Source organism: Budorcas taxicolor, chromosome 21 (assembly GCF_023091745.1).
Source record: "Budorcas taxicolor isolate Tak-1 chromosome 21, Takin1.1, whole genome shotgun sequence".
Taxonomy (NCBI): domain Eukaryota; kingdom Metazoa; phylum Chordata; class Mammalia; order Artiodactyla; family Bovidae; genus Budorcas; species Budorcas taxicolor.
Window position 1 is genome coordinate 48,079,722 of NC_068930.1, and position 17,835 is coordinate 48,097,556.

The following is a 17,835-nucleotide window of genomic DNA, read 5'->3' on the forward strand; positions in this document are numbered from 1 at the left end:
TTGGCATTATAGAATATACCATTTAGACTCAGATGCCATCTGATACTGTGCTAAAGTGTTGATGTTAAAAATGCCAAGTACATCATTAGAGAGTTATATGCGAAGCTGGGAAGAGGACAGTTAAGTAGTATCAACATATTTGCTTTGCACCTGGTTTGAGAAAAGGCTAGTTCCACCCAATTTCACCATCACCCTTAGCAATAAATAGCCTTTATATTTTCAACTTGAAAGGAAAAGGGTAATTCTACAGCAGAGCTAATTGCAAACATTATAAATAGAATCATTAGAAAATAACCACTTTTTTTTTATCCCCACCACTTGGGAGGACTGTGGGTAGCCTTGCAAACAATTTATAAATGATTATCATCAAGCTCAGATATGGAAATGATGCCTATACATTCACTGTGATGCCTGCATGTGTCTTAGCTGACCAAGACCATAAGGATAGAGCCCTGTCTTCCTGGGAGCAAAGCAGGGTTACTTCTGCCAGGGGATTAGAGGACTTTGGGTCCTGAGATGGAGCAGTGGTCACTGAAACATGCTGTGATCATAATAGAAAGGAAACTTTGCTTAACTGAAGATGTCAAAAATAGATATTCATTAGCAAAATAACATATAGATAATTATCAGGTTATCTCCTATTTCTGGCTCCTCTAAATTATTGTAAAGTATAAATAATGTTACTAAGAATAGTCTCCAATAAATAAACCTCAATCCTTTACTGATGATGGATTTAATACAGTACTTCAGACTGAAAACATTTTGAAAAATAACCACTTCAAGATGTGCTGAAATAGAGCCATAGTAAAATCAACAAATTCTAGCTGCCTTGTCAAATTCCTGTATGATAAAAAATAATAAATTAGCAGAAGACACTGACTCAGGAGACATCTGTGGAGACCTGTCAACCAGGCTGTATCCCCAGAACACACACATTCACATGGGAAAATAAAAATTGGTCATTGTGCTGGACCCCATAACTGAGGAGGCAAATTTTAAAAGCCATACCATCGCACCATATTCACTTAGATTTTCAGTTATTGCTTGCTTCTCTAACACTCTCCAGTGAGAAAGTTCCAGCCATTCTGAACTTTTTCTGTGCCAGACACGTGTCCCAAGTCAATTTCCTGGATGCCTCCATCCTGTTTCCTGATAACCAGGTGACTCTCACACCAACCCTTTCCTCAGCGCCTTATTCTTCCATGAGTAGGGATGCCAGAGTTAACACATAAAAAGACAGGATTCCCAACTGAATTTGACATGTACATGCAATATTTGTGCTGTGCTATGCCCAGCTACATCCAAATCTTTGGGACCCCATGGACTGTAGTCCAGCTGGTTCCTCTGTCCATGGGGATTCTCCAGGCAAGAATACTGGAGTAGGTTGCCATTCCCTCCTCCAAAGGATCTTCCCAACCCAGGGATTGAACCCACATCCTGAATTGGCAAGTGAATTCTTTGCCAAGCACCAAAAAAACAGTCATTGTTTATCTAAAATTCACACTTTGCAAGGTGTCCTGTATTTTTATCTGAGAACCTTCATTAGGAACAAACATCAATTGCCACCATCTTTTCCACGCATCCCACTTTTGCCTATTGACTTTTATTGAAACATTTCTTCCTTGAAGCCCACTACTCGGAACTTGCTCTGAACAGAGGCTGTGATTTACTCCTCTGCTTCTGACTTTCCCAACGTGAAAGAGCAGTGGTTATCACCTGGCGCACCCACTATTTCCCCCAATATCAGCACATTAAAACAAACAAACAACAACCACAAAAATAAAACAGCATTCCTTACCTGTTCTCAATGCTGCTCTCCATCGGTGATGCCCATACCTTTCATTGACCGACCTCAGTGTCGGAGGCTTACGTTCTGAGGTCTGTCCAGCCCTCTCCACTAGGAGGCCACAGATGCCCACATCAGAGTTTCCAGGAGGGGTAACAGTTCCACACACATCTCCTTGACTGCCCAAGCTCAACAAACTCATTTCCCGACTTACCTTTAGCCGTCTATAGGCACAGTCATTCCTTGACCTTTAACCATGCTTCATTTTTAAAATGCCAAGTATCTGTTAGAAAAAAATAGAGGAAAAGCTTTCTAAGGTATGAGAGCAACAAAAGTTTCAAAGGGAAAAATGTATAGACTTCTCTATATAAAATTTAAAAACATTTTTGTATCAATGAACACCATAAAAAGAAGTAAAAGGCAACAAATGGGGAAATATTTGCAAGAAATGTGGCAGAGATAGTATCCTTAATATATATATTAAGGATATATATATATATATGTATATAGTCGCAAAGGAGCTGGACACTAGTGATTAATTGACTAGTCACCAAGTTGTGTCCAGCTCTTTTGTGACCCCATGGACTGTAGCCAGCCAGGTTTCTCTGTCCATGGGATTTCCCAGGTAAAAATACTAGAGTGGGTTGCCATTTCCTTCTCCAGGGGAATCATCCCAATCCAGGGATTGAACCCATGTCTTCTGCATTCACAGGTGGATTCTTTACCATAGAGCTACCTGGGAAACCCTATATGTACATATATATGTATATATATCTCATTAAAATTGATAAGATAAAGAATAAAACTCAAGTGGAAAACAGAGGACATATATATATGAATCACTAAAAAAAAATTCAAATGGCCAGTAAGTATTAAAACATTATTCAACATCATTAGAAATAAAAATGCAAATTAAACACATGAGATGTTTTTACATAATGCTTTTTAGGATATCTTCTAATTTAATATTTTTTATCAAATAACAAAAACATTAAGATGGCAATTAATATGAACATTAAACATTGCTGATAAACATATAAACTGATACACACCACAACTTTTTTGAAAAACAAATCATACGTATTAGCTTTAAAAAAAAAAAAACTTATGCTTTTTGACCCAGTAATACTTTTTATAGAAATCTACCCAAAGACATAAGAAAGTTGAAAGAAGACTAATTTCCAAGAAATTCATCACCATACAATGGAATATTGTACAGTCAGGAAAAATACTGTTTGAAAGTGATGTACTGATATGGACACATGCAGATACTAACATTACTTAATTTTAAAGCTGCCTTACAGCCAAGACCACTGGAGCCCCAGCATCCTTTTATTCCCCCAAACAGTGTCTAATAAAAGCTCAGCTATTATCACAGAGTGAGCTATAACTTTTAACATCAAAAAATGTGGGAGACACTCAGGTATGAGCCTAATTTTGAAATAAGTATATAAATAAATAGTAAATTAGGGAGCAACAAAACCTATTAGTGTTCATAGTTTCTGGGGGATAAGGTAAGTGCATATTTTTTTTTTCTTATTTATACTTTTCCATTATCTTCCAGATTTTCTATGAACATAGGAAAAAGAGAGAGATAGAACATAAACTTGTTTAGAAGCAACAAACAGCATTCTCACAAATCATTCTGGGAACAAAGCGCCCTTCACTGGCTGCCTCACCTGTAGCCCCATCCCTTCCCCCTCATTCTCTCCCGTTCCCCATTTCATCACTCCCTCCTCACGTGTTTGTCTCTTAACCCTCTGGAGTCCTTCTCTCTGTTGTCCTTCTTTCATTCCCATTGTGTCTGCTCACATCTCTGGCAAAAGCCCACTGTTGAGCATGGCCTAGAAAAACTACAAAGCCATTCTCATCAGGGCCCCCTAGAAAACCAGTGTGCTTAAATTTGACCCATGCAACTTCTAACTGCTGTGTAATCTTGTTACTTCTTTTCTATCGATCCTACTTGCTTTGCCCACATGGGCTGCTCCACAGCTTTTTTTTTTTTTTTAACTCTCAAAATCCTCTCCTCCTCGCACCTCCTTTATCTCCACAAACGACCTTTACTCTATTAAGTTGTTCAACCCTGTTCCCATCACCTTCCTCTCTCTCTCCCCCCCCCTTCCCTCCCCCCCGCAACTCACATCCATTTTTTCTTCCCCCCATTTCAGAGGCTCACCTCTCTTTCTCTGTTACTGATGCAATATCCCTTAGGATTTAAATTCTTATTTTTTTTTTGCAAAGTATTTTTATTTTATTTTACTTTGCAATACTGTATTGGTTTTGCCATACATCAACATGAATCCGCCACAGGTGTACACGTGTTCCCCATCCTGAACCCCCCTCCTTCCTCCCTCCCCATACCATCTTTCTGGGTCATCCCAGTACACCAGCCCCAAGCATCCTGTATCCTGCATCGAACCTAGACTGGCAATTCGTTTCTTATATTATACATGTTTCAATGCCATTCTCCCAAATCATCCCACCCTCGCCCTCTGCCACAGAGTCCAAAAGACTGTTCTATACTAAATTCTTCAATTAGCATTTCTAATACAGACAACTTTAAACTCAGTCCTCTCAATCAATAAACATACTCAGATCTCTTTATTTTCATCACCAATATTCACCAAAGAGAAGTATATAATGTATTTACTCAACCTTTATCCCACTTTTCTACTGAAGCTGCTCTCTCTAGAGATCCCCCAAAGAAATGACAATGCCAGTATGTTCATCTGGGAGGCTCGACTGTCTGTCCAGTTCTTAGTAACACCTCCCTTGGTTTCCTACAGGTTAAATTTTCATCCTTAGCACATCACTTATTTTAATTTTGTACTAAAGTCCAAAGGTAACATTTCTAGCATTTTATCAGCACTGGTGCATATCTATCCAAATAATAGTTTTCTGTAAAGCTATTTAGTGATGAAGTTTCAACTCAAATCATGAGCCCAGAGGTGTCGCGCATTTACCCCAATATCCACGTGACTTAGTCTCCTGTGCCACACAACCAAAACGTGGTTCTCATCACTCACCAGCACCTTACCCTGCATCACTCTTCTTTATAGCACATTAATTACTACCAGAAACTATTACATATTTTCCCCTCCTCCCAAATGAAAGCATTGTTATAAACTATCCCAGCTCATTATAGATCCTCATTACGTATTTACTGTAAATAACTGAACAAAGACTGAGCAAGCTATGACATCTAGTATGTGCTATTTAAAATACTCATTGTCTTTAGGGCTGTATGCCTAGTAAGGGCCAGGAGTTCCAGGCACAGGCAAAAGATCAACCTTTAACAACCTGCAAGGTGCCCTCTCAGTCCATACACCTACAGGTGGAGAGAGAGACTTTGTGCATCTGCGGTTGGCATCACTGCCTGCTTTTTCACCCAGTGCTGCATAACTTTCTCATCACATGGCATTGTTGTAGTTAGTCACAGAGCTTTAAAGCAATGAAAAGGCAGAATGCATATGTGTGTGTTTGCGAGTGTCTCTGTAACCAGACTTCTCTATGTGACTCCTTTTGAAAATATGGTATGTCGACAACATCTGTGCCCGAGATGGAGATTTGGCCAGAATGCTAAGAAAATAAACATGGCAGTTCGACTCGATACTGGCAACCGGATACTGCCCCATGGATAGGCTGCACAGAAGATGCATGTGTATGAAATGGTATATTAAAGTAAACTTACAAAAGCAAAGAGCAATCATTGCAACCATAATTTTTTCTTCCTCTTTGGGATTCTAATTTTAAAAGCATTAAAGAAGACAGCTGCTCATGCTGTGATATGCGCTAAACAGCCTGAAGGATGGAAAAAAATATATTTGTAGCTCATAATAACTATTGACCTTTCTGATATACAATGTTCTCTGTGTTAGCTATTCGGTTCTATCAACAGTGAAGATTGAACATGACTTTTTAATAGAAAACATGGGGTTTCAAGCTGCCTTCACAAAGGTGTTTATGTATTGTTATTTTGTTTTGTACTACAAAGACCAGGTCCTGATGCCCTTTGTCTGACATCGTGTTTGTCATTAAAAAAAAAAAAAAGAAGGAAGGAGAGAAAGGAAGGAAATAAAAGAAGGAAACAGAAAAGGGAAAAAAAGCCTCAACATTACTGAGTATGTTTTATATGAGGAATTGGCTCGTAACCACTTTATAGTCGTGATAAAAGCATTGCCACACTCGATCCCATACGCAATACTGGTAATGGAATCCAAGAGGCATCCCGGGAGGACGTACTATATTTTTCTCCCAGAATGGATCCCTCAAGTGGCAACATTTATAGGGAGTCTCCAGGAAGATTTAAAACCGTCGCTTGCAGTATTCAGATGGCAGGTGCTTTAGAGCACACAGCCTGCTGCCGAACGGGTCATGCCGGATGTCATATACTCTCAAAGGCCATCTTTACAATACCCAGTTTTTCCCCTTGAACTTTCCTGATGCTTAGGAGTTGTGTACAGAAACACCCACTGGTAGCAGCTTGACTCTGACACTGTGTGTATTTCCCCGGAGTGGTATCATCCAAACACCAACTGTGGAGCAGCAGGCGGCAGCTGAACGCGCTCCTCTCCCTCGGGGGACAGCCTCCCCAAGTAGCAACCCCTGCCAGGCGCAGGAAGCCTGAATGCCAACCTCATGCATTCCGATTCTCATCCCAGGCAGGCAGATACTGCCGGGGAGCTCATGCTGACAGGTGGCATGGGTTCGCAGATTATTATTGTTTTCCTCTTCTTTTTTTTTGGCGGATTATTTTTAACGTTACTTTGAAGGAAGTTTATTGCATCATTATTGAGCCACAATTATTTTCACAGCTATGCTCTAGAGTTTCAGTTAATGATTCATAAGTTTCTAAACAAAGCTAAAGACTCACAACTGAGTGGGAGCAGGAACCAGCCCTAATGAGACTTCAATAAATACGGCTTTTCCGTCATACTCCCAAGCAAGCACTGAAGCTGACGGCTGAGCCAGAGGATGGCGGCTGCGATTGTGTTTGCCTGATGTCCCAAAGCTGGTATAGCCTGGGAAACCCAGGAAATAGTGGGCATTGCCTCCCCACCAGTGGCTGAGCATCTATGTGTAGTCTACAGAGGCCCATCACCCTCTTCAAAATTGCCCTGGTGCATGGTAGAGGACGGGCCAGTGGGGTGGAGACCAACTCTCAAAAGACAGAGAACACAGTTTTCTCTAATTCTAGGCAAAATCAGGCCAATCCTTTTTTTGCCTACCAAACCCACTGGTCCATGACTCTCAAAATAACACTTAGCAGAAAATGCTTCCTTAGAGATGAATACAAGAAAAGGACATAATGATTCCCTCTCCACAAAAAAATAAAATAAAGGCTTCTTGGGACAAGATGTTTGGTGTGAGAGAATGAAGGGCAAGGACAAAGTGACTAATTCTTCCTAAAAGAAAGCATCAGAATGTTACTTTATTCAACATGCAAAGTGACTGTCTATTTATGTAAAATGTAATCCTAGGTACTTGGGCGGAGGAAGGGGGCGGGAGGAAGGGGGCTGGAGAAGGGCAGGGAATGGATACAACTAAATATAAGCAAGATGTCAAGCCTGCCTTTCAAGATGTCACACTCTTGCAGATGATACTGTTGATAGCACCTTTTGCAAACTGCACGTTTAAAAAAAAAAGTCAGTTGAGCATTTAGCTTTGAAAACATAGACCCCACTTATAAAAATCAGCACTACAGGTAGCTTTCCTTACATATGTGAATTCACCATGTACTCTGGGCAATGCGTTCCTGCGCAAAATCACATGAGTTTTACCCATGTGCGTGCTGTCATATTTCAAAACAAGGTCGTGATTTTTCCAAAAAAATGTTCTGTGTGGGTATTATATTATCTATCTTTGCATAACAAATCACCCCAAATACTTACAAACTTTTCTTTTAAAAGCAGATATTTCACATAGTTTCTATAGGTCAGGAATCCAGTAACAGCTTGTCTGAGTAGTTCAAGCTCAGGGTCTCTCATGAGGTTGCTATGGAGATGTCAGTCAGAGCATAGTCATCTGAAGACTTGACTGGGGAGGAAGGCCCACACCTAAGCTCACACACGTGACCGTGAGGAAGACGCCTCAGTTCCTCTCTACACTGATCTCCCCAGAGGACTGCTCAAGCGTCCTCACAATATGACAGCTGGTTTCCATTAGAGGGAATGAGGCAGCAACAGGGAGGCCATGCTGCCTGTCATGACCAAGCCATAACCACCAAGTCTGCCACATGCTACTTATCTGAAGTAAGTCACCAAGTCTAGCCCACAGTCAAAGGGAGAGGAAGCAGGCTCCATCTTTCTGAAGGAGTACTGAAGCATCTGGAGCAATTTTAAATTACCACAGTTGTCATCCTAGATAAACATAAAATCTGCTGGGGACAATTTCTGTGAGAAAAGATTTCTTTTTACCGTTGACATACTATTTTTACCACTGACCTACTACTAAGTTGAAAGTGTTAGTTGCTTAGTCATGTCTGACTCTTTGCAACACTGTGGACTGTAGCCTGGCCGGCTTCTCTGTCTATGGGATTCTCCAGGTAAGAATACTGGGATGGGTTGCCATTTCCTCCTCCAGGGGATCTTCCCAACCCAGGAATCGAACCCAGGTCTCCTGCATTGCAGGCAGATTCTCTACTGTGTGAATCACCAGGGAAGCCCTACTACTAAGTTGGGAAGATCTTATTAGATTAATGTCAATATTTAATGAATATTAGTTATTGAATATATTAAATATATGTAAATTATATAGATATATATTCCCTATGTGCTATAGAGAATCAAAGTTAGACCTGTCTCCACCCTGCTGCCCTAGCATAAGAGAGAAAATGAGGATGCAAATAAATGTAAGAACAGTATATTGGACACATCACGAACTTTGGAGTCAGACAAACAGGTCATGTCTATGTGCTCTGCCACTGACTATCTGGGAGTCTTGGATAACATGTATTTTTATTTAATGATAAGGATTTGATATTTTCATCAGTCAGTATGGGCTAAGTTAAGCTGCAGTAAAAAGCAATCCCCAAACTACAACAAAAGATTTATTTCTGTAAAGATGGGCTAAAGGTTCTGCCCCCTATTGTCCTTATTCCAAGACCTAGGTCAGTGGAGCAGCCACCATCTGAAACGTCGATAGTCAACACAGCAGTGAGAAAGAGAAAGTAGGACCTTGTGACCGGCTCTTCTAGGAAATCCCACCTGAAAGCAATACATGACTTTTGTTTGTATTCTTTTGGCCACAGAAAGCCACGTGATCAAACCTAATTTCCACGTGGCAGAGGAAGTGCAGGGAACCTTTTGCAAGAAAAGAAATAACTTGTCACATTCTAAAGTCCTAAAGTACTACATTTCTTTTAGAGTGAATGAGGCAGCAACAAGGAAGCCTGCTATGACCAAGCCATACATGGTATCTAACAAAGTTAACAGCACACGCCAATGAAAGTTTGACTTTATCAAGAGAACTGTGAAATGGCCCAACATCTCTTCCCTAGTCTTGTGAAAGTCATTTTGGTTGTTCGCACTTTGCACAGAACATCTCAAAAAGGAAAAGATTCAGTTAAGCAGTGAAGTGAGGAAAGAGTATATTTAACTTCGCATCTTAACAACTTAGTCCAATTCCACTTCTCCTTTAAAAGGAAAAATACTTTGCTGACACTTAAGGAATAACAGAGTTGTCTCAAAATGTAGCTTTTCTTTCTCACTTCCATCATGATTTCATAGCAATTGAGGGCTCTGACACTAGTATTGCACAGCAAATATTTGAAGTATGCTAAAAAAAAAAAAAAAAAAAAAAGGCTGTCTTTATGCTTTGGCCTCATCCTCTTGCAGGAACCCCAAGGAGAGTCCCAAAAGTGCTCAGCATACACCTGGACCTCGGATTAGTCAGAGAGAACAGAATAGTTCCCAGCCATCACCTTCCCTCCCCCCTCACCACTGCTTTCTGCCTCTCCATAAGAAAGCAGCAACTACAGTACCAGTGAGGGAATCATCAACAGAGGGGGAATAACACGGATATGCTTTCACATTATGGTGGCATTTGCCAACGTAAAAATTATTACAACTTTTGCTATACATTGTTCTGTACATTTCACAAGATATGCAAAAATTGACATTTCAAGAGCTGGGATCATTTAGATTTATTTAAAAGTTGAAGCCCTTGAGATTCAGCAAAAGAGAGTCTATTTCTTTATCTAGCTTTCATCTGTGTGGGTCTTGTTTTCTTTTTTTAGTTTCTTGTTTATAATTCGTAGGTCACAACTGGCCGTATCTGGGCTTTGACCACTTAATCCAGTTTTACCCATCAATTTCTCCTTTGTCTCAGGCAGCAGATATAACTTCTCTGAATCCCAATTTTTCTTTTTTTATCAGATCATGCAGCAATCCTGGCCTGTCTCAAAAAGTTGACAGAAAAGCTTGTGATATCTGGAAAGCACTCTAAAACGCTTTTTTGACATAGATTGGTTCCACAGTCTTTACAGAGCACCAGTCTTAAGGATACTTTTCTCATTATGTTGTCCTCTCTTCATATCCACCCAAAACACACACACACACACACACACACACACACACACACACACACACACCCTTTCTCCATGCTACAGTCATGTCACACATCACCAAGGCCAAGCTCCCTTGGTTCTCTCCCAGTAGAACGTTCATCAAAATCCATGCTTCTCACCTGAGACCCTTAGAAAGCTTCTCTTCTAAAACTACTGCTCTTGCCTGTCACATGCAGATTACATCTCTTTACATGAGAGACCTCCCTGTCAGAGCTGGGATAATCAGAGCACATTTGCCAGCCCTTGAGGTCACACGGCCATGGTACATGTGTACTGGGGATCAGTTTGTTAGGTAGCCTCTGAAAGGGCCAGTGTGGCAGGTTACTTCTGCCCCTGTCCTCAGAAAGGCATGTTAAAGCAGAAGTCTTTATCAGAAATTACACTCTTTTCTAAGTTGTCTTCTCTCCTTCTCCCTCACCACCCTTCGCACCAAACCCCCATGCTCTTGAAATAAAGCGTAAGGAGCAGTTATTGTTTTGATTTTCAATCTAGATTTCACTGCGGCAAAATCTGACCTCAGAATTCCTCTCACACCAGTCGTCCTGGTTTTAATGAAGGCTGCTCCTGTATATTCTCAATCGCTCAGTCGTGTCTAACTCTTTGCAACCCCATGGGCTGTAGCCCACCAGGCTCCTCGGTCCGTGGGGATTCTCCAGGGAAGAATCCAGGCAAGTGAGTTGCCATTTCCTTCTGCTCCTGTATATATTGGCGATCTAACCCACGGGGCAGAGGAGTGCTGTATTCACTGCCCAGCCAGAGCAGGACGCAGTGTTCACCTTCACAGCTCATGTAGAGTTTGTGTCTCTCATTTCGTCCCCTAAGGGGAACCACCCTTGCTGGGGTCTCTAAAGTATCCACTAAGCGTTTACCTGTGAAAGTTCCATGTACTGAAAATGATAACAATTTCTAATGATGCCTGAATTATTCACCTTCCTACAATTACGTGGTTTCCTTCCTTCCTGGATCAGAGTTTCTTGGACCTCAGCCCTAAAACACAGTTCACTTTCCTGGGAAGTTGCATTTTTCCTCGGCTGTTGCAAACACAATCTCACAGAACAGAGCTGAATTCTTAAAGCTGAGTTTGTGATGTGGATTCTGATGGCTTCAACGTTAGTTCAAGTCTCTGAGGACTGGGGCCAATAAATGTGAAAGGAACCCTAGAAGGGTGGCATACTTTTCCATTTCCACCAGAATGAAAAACTGCTATAAATTAAGTCTAACCTTAAATGTATAATCTGTCCTTGGGAGGAAGGAAAAAAAGAAGGGGGGTGGGGGCGGGATATAGCATCTTCAAGCTCTCGGCATCCCTTACGAGAAAAATTGGTTCTAAGGGTCTCTGATCTTGTGTTTTAGTAAAATAGAACTGCACGGCTGACTGACAGTTCTGATCTAAAGCATTTACGTTTAAGTTTTGATCTCTCTGCTTTTGATTAAAACTAATGAGCTCATTTAATTCAAAATGGGAATCTCTGATAAGAGAAATAAGGTTGATGTGATTGGATTAGAGGGGCAAATTAAACTCTTAGAGCAGAAGTTTGTGCTTATATAGTGTATTAAAAAGCTGTTGGCGTATTATGGCATGTTAGATGATGAGAAAAATTTCATAGTAATTCATATTTAATCAGAAGAAATGAAAGTACTAAATATAACATGGCTCTGCTTTTCCCTCGAGTGATAAAAAGCTGTACATTTAAAATGACATCAGATCCATGCTAAGACAAAAAAAAGAAGAAAATCTTGAGAGAGACACATAAGAAGGGACACTTGTCAGTGGTTCCATCACCCTAGAATAGAAATGCCATAAGTATAGGAAAATATAGTCAGGTGAAGGCAAGAATGATACAAGCCCCCAACCACAAATAGTAAGGCTTCTCTTATTATCTTACTCTTCTTTCATCAGAGCATCAGATTTAATATAAAAAAAATAGATGTTTCTTCCCCATAGAAATATATGGAATATGTTTCAGAATTTGAAATTGAAAAGCTTGTTTTGCCCATTTTTTCTTTGTTTTTAATAGCTATTTTCTCATCTACTTAATTCTTAAATCTCTTTATTACACATATTTCTTGACCTTCATCCTAAATAAAATTAGTGTTCTTGTAGAGCTGCTCAAAATGTTTTGTTGTTGAAATTTTTTTTAACTTTAGAATAATAAGAAAAACTTAAAAGTATATTTTAGAAGAGTAAAATTTGAGTCTTGTTAGGCATTAAAACCCTCAAGTTAATTTCTTTTCAGGAAAGTACTTAAATGTATAAAATACCATAGAAACTTATTTCTAAACAAAATAGATTTGCATTGCCTCCTGACCTGCATAAAGGTGGTTTTGGATCAGCAAGAATGAAAGCTACAATTGTAAGTTTTATAAGTCAAAACATACTCTGCTTAATCTTAAATACATTGAAAGGGAAAGAGTAGCTGCCTTAAGAGAAGAAACTATGATTTTCTCAGAAGCAAAGAGGTAGAAACACAGAGGATGTTTTCTGTTCTGGGCTGGAGAGAAGCTGCCACCAGCAACAGCAAGAGCAAGCTGACCTTTGGAGTCGTTTTTGTTATTATGCATATAGCCCATTCTCAGCCCTCTCTCTCCAGTCGGTTGGGAAGACTTCAGGCCTCTTATTCCCCATAATGAAGGAAAATGACTCAGAAGGGCAAGGACACTGGCCAGGGTATGGCTGCCCCAATCTTGGTGGTGTCATGGTGCTCAGAACTTCCCAGCAAGCAACTGATCCAAGAAGGGATTTGCAAGGAGAACAAAAAGCAAGTCATCCTGACTCTGATCAGAAGCATCTCCACCTGAGTCTTGGTTGATCCCATAAATCTCTGGGGTCCTTCTTTTTCATGACTGTTCTCTCCGTGTGCACCAGCCAAGCCTCATGATATGCTACAGTTACTATCAGACCCCACTTAGAGAGCTGCTGAAACCCAAAAAGACCTGAAAAGCTCTTGCTCAAAACCAAAATGGAGTTTCTTGGGATACATTAATTTTTCTTTTTTATTTTCTGCAAAGTAAACATTTTCTAAATGAGATAAATTGATTACTACGCTCTTAGCACCCATCAGTCATTTATTTTTAGTGAACTCAAGGATTGCACCTGAGCAGTAGCTGAAAGGGGCTGCGCAGAGATCTAAATCATGTGTATGTATTTTTATATTCTTCAGTGGAATCAACCAGCCCCAGTCTGCTCACCACTGACAACACCCTTGAGCGTTCCTTTTTCATCCGAATGAAATCTACTCTGACCAAACGCGGCGTGCACATCAAATCATCAGGATATAAGGTAAGCTGGGTTCCAGCAGGGGTGAGACTCCTGTCTCGGGTCCATCCTAGCTCGTTTGCATTGCGTGTCCCAGCTGCTTTGGGTCCACAGGATCAATACATGTGATTGTGAGCAGCGCACAGGGTTCTTAGTTATCTTCCTGTCTCAAGGCAGGGGACTCATTATATCTCACATTCTCACTTCAGACGGTGCTGGCTCGCTAAATGCTTCAACAGAGTGTCTTTTCTTAAAACACACGTTAATAATGCATCAAGTGCTTCAGCACATGCTAGACATTCACTTTGATGGAGAAGGTGAGCCAGATGCACATTAGTCCTTAAGATGACTATTCTAGAACTAGTACTATAAAAATTCTACTTCTCCCACCTCCCTCTTCCAATCCCCTCTTTCTCTTTAGAGAAAGACTGTCCATTTGAAAAAAACATCTTGGCCACCAAGAGTCATACATGTAGATAAGAAAATCAGGTTGGATGTCAGAAATCCTACTTTTGAAATTACAGTGGCTGAACGTTCATTCACACCTTAGCATAGATAGGACACTCCACATACAGAAAATATGTTTCACGCAAGAGCAAAGACCAAGTCCAGAGTCATAATCTACATTATTTTACAGTTCTAAAGTTAAGAATATAAAAGCTCTAATCTTGGGAAATTCCAACATTTCAGTTACCATAGCAACATAAATTAAGACCTATGAAATTCATGAAATGCCTTTGGCAACCTGAATCTTATCAATTTTACAACACACTAACCAATCTCTCAAACAGTATTTATTATATGCGGAGGGCGAACAAATGGAATGCACTGTGGCTGTCGCCGGCGTGACCTCTTCCCATTGGAGAGTCCAGAGCTTCCAGTAGCCCAGTTCTTGTGGGTCAGTGTTCTAGCCTTGCCAGGGATAGTAACAATCATTCTCATCAGACTCTGAAAACCTTATATAAGTCATCAGGACAGAAGCAGCTTCAGAAAAGTCAGAATCAGACATTTTCTTTGATATTAATTCTTCTCTGAAAAAAATAAAGCAATGGCAAAGCAGGTCTTTCTAGGGACAATCTTTAGATGGGCTGTCCCACAGCCCAAAGGGCACATGGGGAACACCCTTAATTTTTAACAGGGATCGAGGCAAGGGAGAGGTAGGTACTTGGGCAGCACCGGGTGCATCAGCTCCACCTACAGAGCGATCTGTAGTCCTGTGATAAAGGGTAAGTCGGAGGACAGAAAACAGACTATCTTATACCAATTTTGTATTTTCCTGCCTCACTGAAACACTATACATTTATTAGTTGTTAGCTGTGTAGTCTCAGCCAGTATGAAATTCTATAGGCAAACTATTAGACGTAGCGATTATTGTCATGTTAATGCTAGAAAGATGCATTATTGGTATTCCAACTTTTCCCCATTTCAGTTCTTCGTCTTTCCCAGTTCGTACTGGTTTGTAGCAGGCATATCCCAGAAGGAAAGAAGAGTGGAAGGGGTGAGGTGTATTTTGAAAAAGCAATATCTAGTATAATTCAATATCATTAGATAACTTAATTGTTTGAAAACCAACAGAAAATTGTTACTACTTTCATACAACAAACTAGAGATTATAAAACTTTGCAGCAATTTAGCTTTGCCACAGAGTAGGAGGTGTGGTAAAAATAACAACATAGAGAAATAGTTTGAGTTCCAGTCCAGGCAAGAGACTAAGTGACTTGGGTTCTGTTGGTCTGTCCTGTCATTCGGACAGCTCAGGCAACCTGTTTTGCTACATGATCTGAAATTTCTTAAATATTGATAGAATATTCATTCATTATTTTGACAAATATATAAATATATTTGTGGAGCCTATCTGAGATCCTAAACTCAGCACTGAACAACAAAAAGTCCCTGCTAACTGCTAACAAGCAGCAAGGGAAAAGAACACAATAAGTAAATAAAGTGATTTCAGAGAGCAATGAAGGCTAAAACAGCTAACATTTGTGCTCACTACAGTATGCTGAGTGTGAGACAGTTTGTATGTCTTTGCGACTATCCAAGAAGGAAGTATTTTCATTGTTTCCATTTTACAGATGAAGAAACTAAGCCTCGAGATGTTAATTAAACACCCAAGGTCACACACTGGGAGGGACAAGACTGGGGTTTTAACTCTGGCAGTCTGGCTTTACATCCCCTGCACTTAGCCACAAGGCCACACTCTTTTAGGCAAAGAGTAAAGCAAGGTAATGTGAGGGAATGGCTGATGGGGACCACGTTCAATAGGCTCACTGAAGGTCTCCCTGAGTGACATGTCACTCCATGAAGAGCCCTCCATGAAACCATAAATAGAAGAAGAATGTTTCTGGAACTCCTCTGGTTTAGGATTAAGACACCTTGCTCTAAGAAGGGAAACAAAATATTAAAAAGTACAACCTTGAACATCCAGGATTAGAAGAGATTTAGAAGCTGTTCCAGTTTCTATCAAATTATATCATGTTAAAGTGATCATAGTCAAAGATCTCTCCTGGTAAATGTCACACTGCACTTGAAAATATGTGGGTTATTTTCAAATATTTTTGATGTTGATCTCTAACATAATTCCACAGTAATAAGAGAACAGACTGTATGATTTCAATACTTTTAGACCATGAAATTTCTGCACCTGGTCTTAGGCCTCTGGATATATTCTAGGGTCTCCTAGTTTATAGTCTATGGGAACGTGTATCCTACTCTTGTGTGAAAACTGTATAAATCTTAATTGTGTTGATAATGCCTTTCAGGTTTACTCTGTTCTTCTATTGCTCTATACCTTCCTTCTATTAATTTCTGAGAGTTTTGTAGTGAAACTCCAACTAAAAATCTTAGTTTATCGACTTATGACAACTGTAAAACATAGTGGAACTATAGGCAACTTTGTTCTGTATTTTCCAAGTCTCCGGTAAATGTGTTAACATATTTTCATAATTTACAAAAGTAAAAAAGATGAATTATATCATGTTAAAGTGATCACAGTCCTCTGACAGTACCATCTTTCTCAACATATCCTGCAAGTCTCCATCCAGTGCTGACTTCCCTCCTCAGCACTGCTCGCGTGAGAGTTGCTTCATCCCCTGTTCCCCCAATAAGATGAATCACCCAGCAGATCCAGCTCTCCCCCTCCTCCTCCACAGTGAACTTCCCTCATTAATTAACCTTGTCTGGAAGTGAGTGGAAGAGCTGATGAGAAGCCGTGACATGACACAGCTGAATAACATCCCTATTTATCTGTTCGTTCTCAGTAAATAAATCTAATAGCTTATAAAACATTCAAATAAAACTGGTAATCACCCCCCCCACCACACAATAAACACAAATAAAAAGAAACAGCGATGATAATTTCTCCATACTCCCAATATTCTCCCTAATTTATTACCATTGTTTGCTTATTTCTTTCCCCTTAGTTAAAGATTCAAGATGTTAAGCCTTGCTCGATGCAGGTCACTCCATTTTCCTCCATTTTTTTTCCTATGACCTTGGCACATGGGCTGTTCTGACTTTCTCCGTGACTTTTCAGCATCATCATTGTTGTCACTGACAGTAATAATGGTAACAGAAGTACCATTTACTGAAGACTGGCAGGGACTGTGCCATTTTATACTGATTTTAGCGAATCCCCACAGCTTCATATAAAAACGTCCTCTGTGCCGGGCACTGTTCAAGGTTTACATTCTTTTATTATGCCGATTTTGCAGGTGGTGAAGCTGAGACTTCCAGAGCTTCAATACTTTGCCCACATTCATTCTTATAGTTTTTAAGTAGCTCCTAAGGAGTCAGGATTGATCCAGGCATTTAGGCTCCAGAGCCCTGTCTGTTCACTGCTCTGTTTCAGTGCTTAACATATTAAGTCCAAAGAAGGGCTCGGCACAAAATGGACCTCAACAAAGGAAAAATAAATTTAATTTTTTAAAAGAAAAACCTCTTGCTTGATTAAGACCTTCCCTTGGTATCTCAGCAGATTGCACAGCACCAGTTTACAGAGATTTACCTTTCTTTCTAGGGTATACGATGCCCACTCATATAGCCATGGTCAAGAATTCTAGCCAAAGAAGTGCCAACCGGCATCTGCTAATCCAGGCTGACAGTGGTATATAAATTGGAGTTGCTTCCACACCCCAGGCCTCAGGAAAGCTGCCCTCTCTTCTCCAATGAAGTTTCCCTACTGTGAGCTGACATTCCTTGTCTCTGTCTCCATTTGCTGTTATCTGA

The 17,835-nt window shown here is 40.2% G+C and overlaps 1 protein-coding gene across 1 annotated transcript in view; it reads left to right on the top strand.

Moving 5' to 3' along the window:
• NPAS3 (neuronal PAS domain protein 3) overlaps positions 1 to 17,835 on the top strand; it is a 963,361-nt gene that overhangs the window by 883,178 nt on the left and 62,348 nt on the right. The window contains exon 7 of the mRNA XM_052659608.1: positions 13,514 to 13,632. Coding sequence (XP_052515568.1) covers positions 13,514 to 13,632 — 119 coding nt within the window. The remainder of the gene's footprint in view (positions 1 to 13,513; positions 13,633 to 17,835) is intronic.